Here is a 15,188-nt window from a genome sequence, read left to right as displayed (position 1 = left end):
GAGGGTACTTGAAGGTACTCCAGGGGGTACTTGAGATTTTTTTTTTATATATTTAAAATTAGCATCCATTCAAAAATCCTTGAAAAATTGTTATTTAACAAAAAATTCAATAAAATATTAAATTAAAAGCCTACTGAATATAAAATTTAGTTCATGAACTTACGCTTAGTTCATGATCTAAATTTTATATTCAGTAGGCTTTTAATTTAATTCTAAAAAAAACAGAGTCTCCCCCATACCGATGGTTTGACCCAACCTGGCACACGCCACCTGTCATCACCTGTCATCACCTGCCTTGAAAACTTCAACAATGGAGTCGAGTTGAAGTGCAGCAGCAATGCTCCTGAAACACGGAGGGACCAGTGTTGGGATTAACAGCGTTTAAGTATAACGGCGTTACTAACGGAGTTCTTTTTCAGTAACGGAGTAATCTAATTAATTAATTTTGTCATCGTTACAACGCAGTTATCGTTATTGATAATGTAAAGTGGCGCGTTACTACAATTTGGTTGAATGAAATGTGCGGTTGTAATAAATCACCCTGTTCAAACCCCAGGGGAAATGCTCTACGCTTTTAATTTTAAGGACACGGGCGGACTCGACCCGCTGTGTACCTTGCGCGATGCCCGACCAAGTTATTATAAACGAAAGATCCCTGGTTGGACTGATGACCTATTTACACACATTCAACACATCAATATTTCCCCCCCAGGTCCATAATATAATCCCTAAACAAAACGTCCTAAACAAAAATGCCTGCAGGTGAGCGAGGTATAGTGTTTTTATTCGTCAATCAGTTAATATAAACATCTTTGACGTTAAAGATGTTACAGAACGTAACAGCGTTATAAAACATGAAAAATAACGCCAGTTACTTTGCTGAGTAACTAATTACTCTAACAATGTGGTAACTGAGTTACTAACTCAATTACTTTTTGGGAGAAGTAATTTGTAACTGTAACTAATTACTTTTTAGAAGTAACTTGACCAACACTGGGAGGGACAAGTACCAAAGATGGCGAAACCAGAGTAGAGAGCCTTCCCTAAACAACACAGTGAGAGCTTGTGCCTCTTTGGAGGGGCGCTAAAATGGACAAGTTTTCCGTTGTGAAGTTATTGATTCATAACAAGAAGTCTGCTTCTCTACCGGTACCCTTTCAAAATAAAAGCATGTAATACAAAAGCGGAAATGAAATTGTATGACCTTAAAGCGAGCAAATATGTTACAATAAAATAACAGAAAGACACTTCAATAATATTAACAATAACATAGATTGGGTTATTTACACTTTATGTTTTTTCTGTTGGGAGAGATTAGCCAACAGTGGCATTAAGCCACCACATCTTCAGCGGTATCTCCAGACAAAACATGAAAGTCATGTTGGTAAGCCACCTGAGTTTTTTAAGAGGAAACTTTCTGAATTCAGGTCATCTCAAGACACGATGCGAAAAGCCTCCCCAAAGCAAATGGAAACAAGCTACCTGTCAGTATTCATTTCGATCCTTAAAGAAGATATTTTAAGATGATGAATATTAAAAAAATATGTTTTGAGCTAATCTTTTATTTAAAACTAAGTTAATGATCCCAAAAGAGGTCACTTTAAGTTGATAATTATTTTGAGGTGCACAAATCTTTATTTATATTGAGATAATAATAAAAGTCTTTAGTTATTTTATATCTTTTTATTTTGAAATAGTTCAAGAGAGACCACTACAAATGAGCAATGTTATGCACATTGAAGGAGTTTTAAATTTGATTTTTACTTGCTTGTACAATCGTCCTGTGCCACTGCACTTTACTTATAACACTTAATACAAGCCATTGGAGTGATAAGGTGTTTATAATGTGTAATGGCCAGCTCGTGTTAGGACACAACAATTAAGGGAGGGCTACAAGGACAGCTTGTATCAAACCAATCTTTCTTTAATATAAACGATTTTGCATTCGAAGAATAACTAAATGTATGAAGAGCAAAAATACAAACAAGGCAAAGGAGCTTGGCTGTCCACGGAGAGAGATCAGTTGAATGCCACCTGGCTTTTATACTCTGCTTTGAAGGTGCAGTGAGTCATCATTCATGAGTAGGTGGAGTCTTCCAGTAACCATGCAGGGGGTCAGGCAAAACAAAACAGGAGACCTGGGCATAGCAGACTGAGCACAGAGGCGAGCAAACCACCTGCAACAGAGAAAACAGCCAGGAAAACACATACCGTCACAAATGTACATAATCACACACAATTTTTTTTTACATTTATAATTATTTTTATCCTATTGCCTTTTTAGATTTTCTTATCTTCTTGTGTACTTCATTCTGACGTGCCTGATGCTGTAAACTAATTAATTTCATCAATATCAATAAAGTGTATCTTATCTTAAATCAGCACCACTGCACTGAAGCGTGATACTCTGCGCTGGTCAACACGTGATTCTGCTCCTCTGATGTTTTCTAATCCCTCTTAGAACAGATCTTTATAAAAGATTCAAGATTCAAGATTTTTTATTTGTCAAATGCACAACAATAACATTAAGCAGTGTTGTGCAATAGTGCTTGAAAAGAGTTACCATAGAATGGTGTGCCTTTAGGCACTCAATAAATTTGGTTATCAAAATAAAATGTAAAACATTAATATTTAAAATATTAATATTAAATCATAACTTTAATTGGTTAAAGTTCTCGCGGGGCACCACCCTTCATAGAAGGGAAAAGATAGCCAATTTATTGATTAAGATCAGTCTCATTTAGATCTAGTTCAATTAGAAATCTCAATATTTGACCATTAAAGATTATATAATGAACAATGAAGGTTATGGAATTCTTAGCAGTGTAACGGTTGGCAAGATTCAGTTATGCAATATTAATGACAGAACATTTGTGAAAGAAGAACATTTATTATTAACATAACATAAACAATCAAACTAACTAACTAGGAGGTGTGTGAGTGTGTGTGTGTGTAAATTAGCATGCTTTAAAGAATGCTCCCTAAGATAAGAGCCCCCCCCCCCCCCCCCCCCTCCCCTCTCTTCTGAGGTTGCCTCACGGCACAGGGGGAAGGTTTATCTAGGTGAGATGCTATGCGTGTCTGTGTGGATGTTAATCAGATAATGATAGTCAGGGACAAAGCCTGTGGCGAGCCTAACTATTAACCTTCCTTTAACTTATGCCTACAACGTCAGAGCATATATCAAACTTATAAGCACACACCGATCAAATAAACAGTCTTGCTTAGCGTAGTATAATTATTAAGCCCAGATTATGTTACCAGTCCGAGGGAAAGAGGAAAAGAAGTTGCTGTTCAGTTTGCAGTTCTGTGACGTCTCCTGGCTTTGTGGCCATAGATTTCTGCATTCGCGATTCTGTCGAGCCGTGTGCTAAGATGCTGGTTGAAGTTTTCCTGCAGGACATCGCGTCGCTATGAGGAGTTTGGTAGAGCTTGAAGGGCGAGGAGATTTCCTTGAAGAGTGTGGGCAGGGGAGCTGCACCTCTGACCTCCAGTTGTGGGTTGGATAGAGAAGGAAGCTGGATCAGCCAGGCCCCCCCCCCCCCCCCCCCCCCCCCCCCCCCCCTTGGCGATGTAGGAGAAGAGAGGCTGGACAGCCTGCTGGCCTTCGAAGGATTGTAGAAAGAGAAAGATCTTGGGGAGACCTCTCCTTATATTGGCCCCGGTGACCTCACAGGTCTTGGACCAGAGTGACCAATAGGATTTGACCCTGGTGGCTCTTGACACCTTTGTGTGATATTGCCCTGACCCCAGGACATGCAGCATCCTGTTACATCCTCTGGGAGACTGAGTTCCTTGACTTTCAAAGATCAATGGAACCTGTTGCATCTTGGGGGATTGAGTCCACTCCAGCACATGCGGCATGTTTGTTACAAGTTTGACTTAGAGGAGGCCTGTGGTTTGCACAAAAACCATGTCCCAACACAGTCGCTGGCAGTGAAATGCTTGAGTCTCAGGCTCTCTTCTAACAATGCTCAAGTAATTACACACTATACAATAAAATAAGAGAAATAGTATAAAATAGAATATCAAAATAGGAAATAATGTATATATATCTAAATATATATGAACAGCTGAGGAGAAAATAAAACAAGAGAATTGCAAATATGTCATGGTGCTAGTTTGATGGAGTTATTGCAGTTCAGAGGAGTTTAAAAGTCTTATGGCCTGGGGGATGAAACTGTCTCTGAGCCTGGTGGTGCGGGCCTGGATGCTGCGGTACTGTCGGCCAGATGGCAGCAGGCAAAAATGTTTATGGCTGGGGTGAAAGGGGTCTTTAATAATTCGGCTGCTCTTCTTCCTTGGATGGTAGTGCTGTCCTGGTGATATGCTGGGCAGACTTCACCACCCTCTGTAAAGCCTTACGGTTCAGGGCGTTGCAGTTGCCATACCAGGCGGTGATGCAGCCAGTCAGGATGCTCTCTATGGTGCATCTGTAGAAGTTGCAGAGAATCCTGGAGTCCATGTGGAGCTTCCGCAGCCTGCGGAGGAAGAAGAGCCGCTGTCTGGCTGTCTTTCTGATGGAGTCTGTGAGCATCGTTAAGCAAACTTAACGATGGTGTTGGAGCTGTGGGTGGCCACGCAGTCATGCGTGAACAGGGAGTACAGCAGAGCACTGAGCACGCAGCCCTGGGGGGCACTGGTGTTGAGAGTCAGGGTGGAGGATTTGGTGCTGCCAATCCGCACCGCCTGTTGTCTGCCCGTCAGAAAGTCCAGTATCCACTCACGGAGGGCGATGTTGAGCCCAAGGTCTCTGAGCTTGGTGACGAGCTTCAGGGGCACGATGGTGTTGAATGCTGAACTGTAGTCGATGAACAGCAATCTCGCATATGTGTCCCTCTGGTCCAGGTTGGAGAGGGCAGTGTGGAGGGTGAGGGAGATGGCATCTGCGGTCAACCTATTTGACCTGTAGGCAAACTGAAGAGGGTCCAGAGAGTCAGGGAGGGAGGAGGTGATGAATGGTTGGACCAGCCGCTCAAAGCACTTCATGATGATGGAAGTGAGTGCTACTGTTTTTTTTGGTAACAGGGACAATGATGGTTTTCTTAACTACAGACTAGAGCAGTGACAGGTTGAAGATGTCTGTGAACACATCTGCCAGCTGATCTGCAAACACCTTGAGAGCTCGGCCGGGGATCCCATCAGGTCCAGGTGCCTTGCGTGTGTTGATCCAGTTGAGAGATTTCCACACGTCTGCCCTGGATATGACTGGGGGGCAGCGGTCGTCCTGGGCCTCTTCGATCTCCACAGCCGGGGAGTTACTCTCAAAGCGTGCATAAAAAGTGTTCAAATCCTCTGGGAGAGATGCAGACACTAAATCAGCACTGCTGGTCTTGGCTTTAGATGATAAGTGAAAGACATTGATAATTGACGGGTTTTTCCGTTAGTGAATCATTGTCGGAAGAGGAGATCTACCACCCTGATATCTACCAATAACCTAGGTTCAGGAAAAATTGCAAAATTCTTGCGTGGTGAAAAGCTCTGATTATAGCCTTTACTGTATCCAGGTGGCCCCTGTGGCAGCACCCCTTTTGGCAATGCCACTACATCAAAGCGCTTTACGCAGCACTGGTCAACAAGAGACTCTTATCCTCTGTTCTTTTCTAATCACTCACAAGTTAAATTGATCTTAATTAAAAACGAATGAATTCAAATGCATGTTCATGGATAAACATGGCATTGCTTCTTCTGCAACAATGAAGTTTCAACACTGTGTTGTATCATAATCTGCTGGAAGAATTTCTGTCCTGTCTCCAGGTGTGTGTGTCTGCCCATCTCAGTCACTTTTCACACATTCAAAAACTATCCCATTTATGTAGTAATTAATCAATGATGTCAGATCATCAATCTGTATCGTTTCGGTCACTTTAACCCTGGTGTCCTGGCAAAGCGCATCACGTCTCATCTTGTGTTGTTTTTGTTTGGACTGCTAATCAAATAACACAAAGTAAACTCCAACTACAATGGCAACACTGATCTATGAAAGGAGATTTACTACATGAACTGTCTTTTATAAAATTAAAGCTATAGCCTTTTGCTGTGCAGATAAAACAAATCTACATTTTCTCTTGATGGATGGAAGAGGACAGGAAGATAAGCTCTCTCTCAGAGGTATAGGAGCAGACGTATAGAGTTTAGTAATACTTAATTGCAATCATGATGAATGTATAATATATACTTCGTAAAATAAGTATATATTAGATAACTGCTGGTGTGTCTTTTAACTGTGTGGTTCTTGTTTTCACAGGACGATCCACATTGCAGAAGAGGGTGATGGCCTTGTTAAGGAGAATAGAGCACCCAACACCAGGAAACATTGAGGTAAGATTCTGTTTAAATTCCAGTTTCTTTTAATAATTCCCCATAAAATCCATATTCACCCTATGTTAAAAAAAAAATTAGAAAAATAAAGATATATTGATTTAATCTTTTTTCACATTAACAACTATTTCATACAGACAGAAAAACAAAAGCCATGAAAAAGTAGTCATAATAAAAGGGTCATGTGATTTTCAATAAATAAAAACAAATTTTCCATATATATATCCATATATAGCTCAATAAGAACGTTGTAACGTGCCACCGGAAGTATCCATATTCACCTTCTCAATATACCAAACAAAATGGTTCAAACCCATATACTTCCATATGTGTCATATCAATTTTGCAGTGTATTATTATAGACTTAGTGGTTTATCTGTTGTTGTTCTACTTTCAGGCTTGGGAGGACACATACACAAAATGGGACCAGGCCACCAAACAGATTCTCAACTTTCCCAAAAACAAGGCTGATGATGGGCAGGTAGGGATGTTACATAGTTGATAACTAGTCTCTTTTCCTCTTTAAATTATGTAATGTGAACTGAAATTCATCGGTCTGTCTATCGTATGTCATCAAGCAGGGTGGTGCCATCTTATAGGGTCTACAGCAGGGGTAGGCAACTTTTACCATCAAAGTTCCATTTGACCCCTTCTTCCACCAAATACAATTCATCTGGAGCCGCAAAACATATTTGATAAAAAGCAAAGCAAATCATGAATATTAAATTAGCCTAATGACCACTGAGTTTCCACCTTGAGTCCTGACGGAGTCACGGCATCAAGCGATGAGAAGAGGAAGTGAAACTTAATGAAACTGACATTGAGGTGTTCGTTAGTGAGGTGGAGGTGAACCGGACAGCAGTGATGTCACTAATAAAGAAAACCGACTGAGACTCTGCTGCTGCACACAATGTGTGAGAGTGAAGACGATAAAAAGAGCCGAGCTTTAAATAAAAAAAGATCCTTTTCAATGGTGGGGGCATAAAAAAACACCCTCTCTGAATTTGAGGGAACTTGTTGTATTGCCTGATGGTATTTTATTTATCCAAAACTGCAGAATTATTAAATTCAGATACAGCTGTGAAGTCCCCATTCTATGAAATTTAACAGAATTGTTATTACATGCTCGTGTACTGGGATGGTTCGGTTCCGTCGGTCGATCCGCATGAGCAGAACTAAGCTGTTGGTTTTAATGTAAATGATGAATTGGATCAATAATCTGGCTTCAGTTCACCACCTCACATCTGTGTCGCTACTGTCCAGTCTCCAAAACATTTGTACGCATCGGTCAGAGTTTTTATGAAAATATGCAAATTCTCCAGTCAAGATTGTTTTTATAAATCCCAACGTTTGCATGAGAAGTGGCATACGTACGTTTCAGACCCCGTTTTATGCGTACTCAACAGTTATAAATGAGACCCCAGGCAGTGGTGTATAAAGTACTTGAAAGCCATACTTGAGATATAGTACAGAGATCTTACCTTAAAGGGACTCCAGTAAAAAAAAAGGTCTCCCATCAGAAAATGACTTGAGAAAAAGTCTTAAAGTAGCTCATATTAAATGTACTTGAGTATCAAAAGTATCTTGTGTTTAATTGTACTTAAGTATCAAAAGTAAAAATACAAGTACCAAAATATAAAAAATTGCATTTTATAGCCTATACAGACACAAAACAACCCAACAATTATTTTACAAATTTTGAACCCCAGATGCCAAGGTTCAAATAGTATTGGAATAGTGCATCTGAACTTCTAGGGACAACAAAGAATCAACACAACAGAATAAACAAGTGGCTAATGTGTCTGCCTAAGAACACTAATAGACCACAGTATTACCACTAAACAATTCTGTAAATATCACTAATCATGGACCTTTCACTTTTTAATTAGTAGCAGGAGTGATACACAATGCCCCTTATGATAACTCTGCAATGGGAAACAAGTACTAGGCATACAAAATATGATAGTTTGCCTCTTTTGTTAACAATCTGCACATTACTAGTACAGAGAAGAAAAAATCACTGGACACAGTCTAGTTTTGCTACCAAATTTCAGACTGAATAATAAAGACTGAACTGAACCGAGCTCCTGCATGACCACCTGGATAATTCTAAAGGGAATGAATGGATGGGGAATGTGCTTCGCTCTGACTAAGTGAGAGTGGAGGAGAAAAACTCAAAAAAACTCAAGCTCGGTACCAACCAACATCATCTTCTGCCCTGATAATTTAGCAGCAGTGCTGATCACTGAGCAATTGTGACCATAGAAACTTATTCAACTGTTCGTTAACATTCTTCTTATCTGAAGATGTATAAATTAACAATGCCCACTGCTTCTAAGAGTTTACTTACCACATCAACATTCAAATTTGCTTTTCAATAAGCTGAATTAATATTTAGTTCAAATATTCAGATTCACACACTCATGGAAGGTAGCAACGTCCATGCAGACATATGTAGCCTTAGTTTCCAAAAGTAGAAAAGTATTTATCTTTTAGGAACCATTAAGCAGACCCAAAATTCTTGCACCTGAACCTGTCTTTTCTGAACATAGACATTGTGTTGAATAACACATGTATCAATTTCTTGTCTTCGGTGATGTGCTGCTGCCTCTCAGTATCTTTGTGTCCCCCCACAGCAGGAGTGGATCAACATGACCGGCTTCCTATGTGCTCTGGGTGGTGTGTGTCTTCAGCAGCGCAGCACCCCAGGCCCAGCCACTTATAGCCCACCTATGGGCTCAATGAGCGAACGCAAATTCTCCATGATATCCATTGGCCCTTGCGAGATGTCCAATTCCATGGTCTCAGCTTCATCTTGCTCCTCATCGGCATCCAGTGAGACGCCTGTTAGCCGCTTCCTGGACCGGCTGCTGGCCCTGCTTGTGTGTGGCCACGACAGGGTCGGTCTCCATGTTCGCACCAGTGTTAAAGACCTGCTGGGGCTGGAGCTCAGCCCTGCTCTCTACCCCATGCTCTTTAACAAGCTGAGGAACAGTATCGGAAAGTTCTTTGACACACAAGGACCAGTAAGTGCAGATGTAGCTGTTTGTAATCATGTTCTTCATTCTCACACCTTGGCTTGCCCTGTATTGGTATGAAAACAGTGAAACAGTTGAGTTTGGTCATTTGACTACAAATTTGGTCATTTGTAGTCAACTTGTAGATACCCACATCCCAGATCTGTCTACACTGATGTAGTGTTAGAGGAAAGCACTACTAATTCATGTCGAAATTAAAGATACTAGCAGTTAGCTGGGATGTGCGGGATGATGACATGTTAGTTGACGCAGCACTGTGTGAAAGAGTTTCCTGTTTGTGGAGCATGTAGCTGCGAACGTGACATATTGACATTTCGAAATACAAGAGGTACACCAAATTTCATCAAAATTAAATATATGAAAACATTTCAAATACTGAAAAAATTGAATTCTAAGTGTTATTGTTTTAGCTTCACATGCTGTAGATTGGCAAAGCAACAAACACAGGAGGAGGAGAAACCACAGATAAGAGGAGCAACTCCTAGTGTTCAACCTCGCCTGACTGCAAAGGTGCCTTTGAATATAATAGAGCATATTGTTGCCATGTCAAAAGATTTCCTTTTTGATAGAGCCCTATTAATACATGTTTTAAATTGTGTTCTGAGCACAGCTGTTTTTGGGAGCTGGTATCTCGTATGTGGCCCCTAGCACACTGAGGCTAAGTTTTAGAAGTATTTTAGGTGCGGTGGTTAACAGGTTTTCATACACCGCCTCTCACCCAATATCGATTAGGCTTGGCTCCAACTGGATTGATGGATATACTAACTTAACGAATATCCACATATCTAACGAGAAGTTAACTGAGGTTATAATACAAGAAAGAAAAAGAAGAATGTCAATATGGGAAATATGTATAAAGATCTTTTCTAGTCGTAATGACCACTAAAGTGCTGAGATTAACCTATGTGCATCACGTTCTCTATCACACATTACTTGCACTGCCAACAGAAGCAATTTAAGGTTCAGTATGTTTCTCAAGGACACTAAGGTATGCGTAATGGAGACTTGGATTGAACAGCCAACCTTCTGGTTAGTGGACGACCTGTTCTACCTCCTCAGCCACAATTGCCTCTGAAATATTTTTAATGATGACGATAAACAAAATATTCAAGACACAGATCAGGGTTGATAGTAAATCTATCAAAGAATCCAAACTCCGATACATCATGCAACAACAATAAATAATACATGCTAATTATCAACATATTCAGATGATGAAACATAGCCGATAGTATAAATTAGTTAAATATATTATATTAGTTAAAAATAAATGAGTACATTTTGAGGCCATAGGATTTGATTAATGGATGATCTCTAACTTTAGGCAAGTTATAAAAAATCTCAGCTCTTCTTCTTTTTCCAGGTTCCTATCAACGACACTAACACCCAGTTTGTGGAGCAGACCATAGCCATCATGAAGAACTTGTTAGATAACCACACAGAGGGCAGCTCCGAACACTTGGGACAGGCCAGCATCGAGACCATGATGCTCAACCTGGTCAGGTCAGGACCTTTCCATTGGCCCAGAAACTGTCTGAATGGAGTTTGCATTGTTGTACATAACTGACAGTTCAACAAGCCTGGGAATTACTACTAATCCAGTCATCATTTAGTCTCTGTGTAGTGCACTTATATTCAGTAGTCATTGTTGTTCATGTGAGCAGTGAAACCTTTCAGAGCACAAGGATTCTGTTATTGTGGTTTTGGCAGCACCCTATGGTAACTATTGGAGCCTTTTACTTTTACTTTTACCGAACAATACTGTGGTTTTTGAAGTGATGCAATTCTAGGGAGACTTGAGTTTTTTTACTGATTTTGTTTTACTTTTTATTTAAATAATATAGAGGCTCTCTCCTACTCTGCTTTTAGAGACTTTAGAGACAACAAATAATCCTGAATTCTGGGCACAGTGATCTGGTGGGGTGATATGGTACTATGAGCTCTTTGAGGAATGATAGTGGCATATTATTAAGGGCCTTTAAGTGGGAAAAAAAGTCTGCATCTTTTTGAGAAAGGACATGTCTAATTTTCGAGATGTTATGTAAGTGAAAGAAGGCGGTCTTAGAAATTAGTTTTAAGTGACATCATAGGACAAATCAGGATCAAAGATGACTCCCAAATTCGAAGGTCTCTCCTAAATTCCTTACTGTTTCATCGAAAGTAAGGGCATTTTCATTTAGCACAGCTATATAATTAGATAATTTATTTGTCAGATGTTAAGGGCCAAGTATTATAACCTCTGTCTTATCTGAGTTTAATAAGAGAAAATTCATCCAGGTTTTTATTTCCTTGCTTGAAGTTTAGTTAGATTACACTGTTCTGGTTTGAATGATAGCTATAACAGGGTGTCATCCACATAACAGTGGATATTAACAGAGAGTTTCCTCGTGGAAGCATATAAAATTGGGCCGTGCACAGAGCCCTGTGGAACACAGTGGTTAATTTTGGTGCCCATAGATGACTGATCATTAATTTCCACAAATTGTAATGGATCTGGAAAAATAGGATTTAGACCAGTTTAGGGCAGTTCATTTAATGCCAATTAACTGTTGTAGTCTCTGTACGATAATTTGATTGTCAATATCGTTGAATGCTGCACTAAGATCCAACAGAACGACAACAGATACGAATCCCTGATCTGAAGCTATTAGAAGGTCATTAGGGACTTTTGCCAATGCTGTCTCTGTGCTGTGATGCGCTCTAAACCAAGACTGATAGTCTTCATTACTTTCCTGGACAAACTCACACAGCTGATTGTCTACAATCTTTTCAAGGATTTCGTACCGGAAGTGGAGGTTATATATTGGTCTGTAGTTGGCTAAAACCTCCGGGTCTAGGGTGGAGTTTTTGAGAAAGGTGTTTGATTACAGCTAGTTTTAAGGACTGTGGTACATATCCTGATGATAATGACAGATTGATTGTCTTCAGTAACGTACTATCAATAAGGGGCAGCATTTTAATAGTAAAAGTAATTTATAGGAATAGGATCTAAGATACAAGTTGTAGGTTTAGAAAATGAGATTGTTTTTGTAAACTGATCAAGGGTTATCAGAGAGAAGCTGTCTAAATAATTTGTAAAGGATTCATTTACTTTACATTATGTTTAAAAAGGTTTCTTCTAATAAATGTTGGATATGCTGTTATTTTGCTGATGTTCTCAGTACACGCAGCATCTGTTGCACTGCTGTCCTTGCTGGGCCAGGGATCCATATAATCTGGCTCGCTCTGAAGCTAATCTTTTTCCTTTCTCTTGTCGAAGGTAAAGAGGATATCGCACCTTGTTAAAGCCCTATTAGACAAATTGTGATATAGGTTATACAAATAACGATTGATTTATTTATTGATTGTTTGAAAAAAGATCGGGTATGTTAGAAGACTGATATTTAGAATGTGTGCAGAACCAATTAAAATCTGGATCTAGTCAATTTAAATGTGGTTTAATAAGGGGACCATCTGACCTTGGCGGAGATATGCACTCAAATGAGAGCCATTTTAGGTTTTATCTATTATTTCACTGCAAAATTCGAATAAAGTCAGATTTCCTTTAATCTTTCAACATCACAGGATATGCCTCTGATGTTGTCGGTTCTATTTCCATCAGCTGGTAAAATAAGGGACATGCTCAACCAAAGGTTGTACGTATGGCACTGATAAAAAAGTGATTTCCATAGCCTACCTATGGGGGACATCAAGTCGATCCAAGAGCAAGTCTTGCATTGTGTAACAGCATATAATCAAACTGAATGCTACAGCAGCGATTCAAACTAATTAAAGTTAGATACTGAAGTACAAATGATTCAGTACTGGTCATATACATATGAGTCACTAAGGGTCAGAAGACATGCAAACAGTGATGGATAAATGAAACATAAACAATTACAGCCGGATATATGCAGTACTTAGGAGCAACATGTGCAGCTTTAGTTCTGATCAGAAAATGCTAACAGTACCTTAAAATGATAGTCTTTGTCCACGTATATTTTTTGACCAAAGCTTGTTGAGAATCTTTGAAAGTAAATTTTCACTATAAAGTGCTCTTAGAAAAGCGAGTATAATGTACTGACCAATCTGCTCCCTCTCTGCCCTCAGGTATGTGCGCATCCTGGGAAATATGGTTCATGCAATCCAGATCAAAACCAAGCTGTGCCAACTTGTGGAAGTTATGATGGAGAGAAGAGATGACCTATCTTTCTGCCAGGAGATGAAATTTAGGTCAGTCAAAACCTCTAATGGTTACAAACATAAGTCTAGAAATTTGACACGGCCACCACTACATTTCTAAAACAACCTGTGCCATTGTTGTTCTCATGTTCACATTGTGAGAAAGGGATGACCTTTTTTACAGTAAATTTTACTCATACTACAGGAACAAGATGGTAGAGTACCTGACAGACTGGGTGATGGGAACCTCCAATCAGGCTACTGATGATGACATCAAGTGCCTGACAAGGTTCATGTCTGTTTCCTTTGCATAGCTACATTGTAAGAAACTGAGAGCTGCCTCCTCACGTGTGTGTGTGTGTGTGTGTGTGTGTGTGTGTGTGTGTGTGTGTGTGTGTGTGTGTGTGTGTGTGTGTGTGTGTGTGTGTGTGTGTGTGTGTGTGTGTGTGTGTGTGTGTGTGTGTGTGTGTGTGTGTGTGTGTGTGTGTGTGTGTGTGTGTGTGTGTGTGTGTGTGCGCGCATGCGCAGGGACCTGGATCAGGCGAGCATGGAGGCAGTAGTATCTCTGTTAGCTGGTCTTCCTCTGCAGCCAGAAGAGGGCGATGGAGTAGAACTGATGGAAGCCAAATCTCAGCTCTTCCTCAAGTAAGAACTAATCTGCTTTTAACCCCCTTCACAGCACTGCAGCATGTGATTTTAAATTCATCTTAATGAAAAGGCCATTGATATTTTAGGTGATTTTAGCCAGCTGTTCTTTGCGTCTCTCGGGAACAACCTCACAGACGAGCTATGATGCGGTCTTTAAGCATTTTGAAAGCAAAGACTGCAGCATATAATTCTCTGTCGAGGAGGTAATGTTTTCAACTACATTCGTTAGTAAGTGGGATTACACAAAAACTACCGGTCGGATTAACACAAAATCCGGCATTTATTCAGGGACTGAGTGCAATTTGCAGCAAATCCAAATAAAAAATATGGATCTGGTGAATTCAAATGTGGTTTCAAGAGGGGACTGTTGGACCCTGACAGGTGTATGCACTTTAGTAGTTTGGAAAGTCTAAAGGGACAAATTACACTTTCCAAGATAGAAGAGGAAATACTGAAGCTCTTTATAATATTTCTTCCTTTCCTATAGCCACTCTGCTGTAAATTTTCCTGTATGCAATCTTCTGTCCTGCACATACTCGCATGTAAAAAGCTCATTAGAAGCCCAGTTACCTCTATATTTGGCAGAGCAGTCAATGTTGTATGTGAAGCTGCCTGTTTTATTAAATTGTGATGACAATACCATGCTTAGACCATATTAATACAACTTTAATTTATCAATTTGGATATGAACAATGATTTATCATATATAAATACCATCTATCTAAAAATGGGTTGTTATATATTCTTTAAATGCATCTTGCTCCTAGGTTTAAGTGTCCAGTGTTAATTTCGCTTTAAAAACTATGACGAACAATATTTGCTAACGTCCTTTTCCCCATGACTAAGACGAGACGTAACGAAAATGGATCTTTGAAAATAAAAACTATGACTAAATCTATTTTAACTTTCGTCACAATAATTTTTTAAAACATCATTGTATCAGCCCTTCATGAAGTACCAGAAACGGGCGAGTGTCTGCTCCCAGATAGCGCACACACACCGGTCCCGGGGCTCAGCCCC

General features: G+C 39.8%; 1 protein-coding gene across 3 annotated transcripts in view; it reads left to right on the top strand.

The window, feature by feature from the left end:
• LOC133951805 (neurofibromin) overlaps positions 1-15,188 on the top strand; it is a 154,431-nt gene that overhangs the window by 49,306 nt on the left and 89,937 nt on the right. For 2 of the 3 annotated variants that reach the window (XM_062385985.1, XM_062385984.1), the window contains exons 18-24: positions 6,248-6,321; positions 6,719-6,802; positions 8,958-9,347; positions 10,723-10,862; positions 13,449-13,571; positions 13,726-13,809; positions 14,049-14,165. In XM_062385985.1, the coding sequence (XP_062241969.1) occupies positions 6,248-6,321; positions 6,719-6,802; positions 8,958-9,347; positions 10,723-10,862; positions 13,449-13,571; positions 13,726-13,809; positions 14,049-14,165 (1,012 nt within the window). The remainder of the gene's footprint in view (positions 1-6,247; positions 6,322-6,718; positions 6,803-8,957; positions 9,348-10,722; positions 10,863-13,448; positions 13,572-13,725; positions 13,810-14,048; positions 14,166-15,188) is intronic. The other variant, XM_062385986.1, reaches the window with a different exon arrangement.

Source organism: Platichthys flesus, chromosome 4 (genome assembly GCF_949316205.1).
Source record: "Platichthys flesus chromosome 4, fPlaFle2.1, whole genome shotgun sequence".
Taxonomy (NCBI): domain Eukaryota; kingdom Metazoa; phylum Chordata; class Actinopteri; order Pleuronectiformes; family Pleuronectidae; genus Platichthys; species Platichthys flesus.
This window is presented reverse-complemented; position numbering and strand designations above follow the sequence as displayed.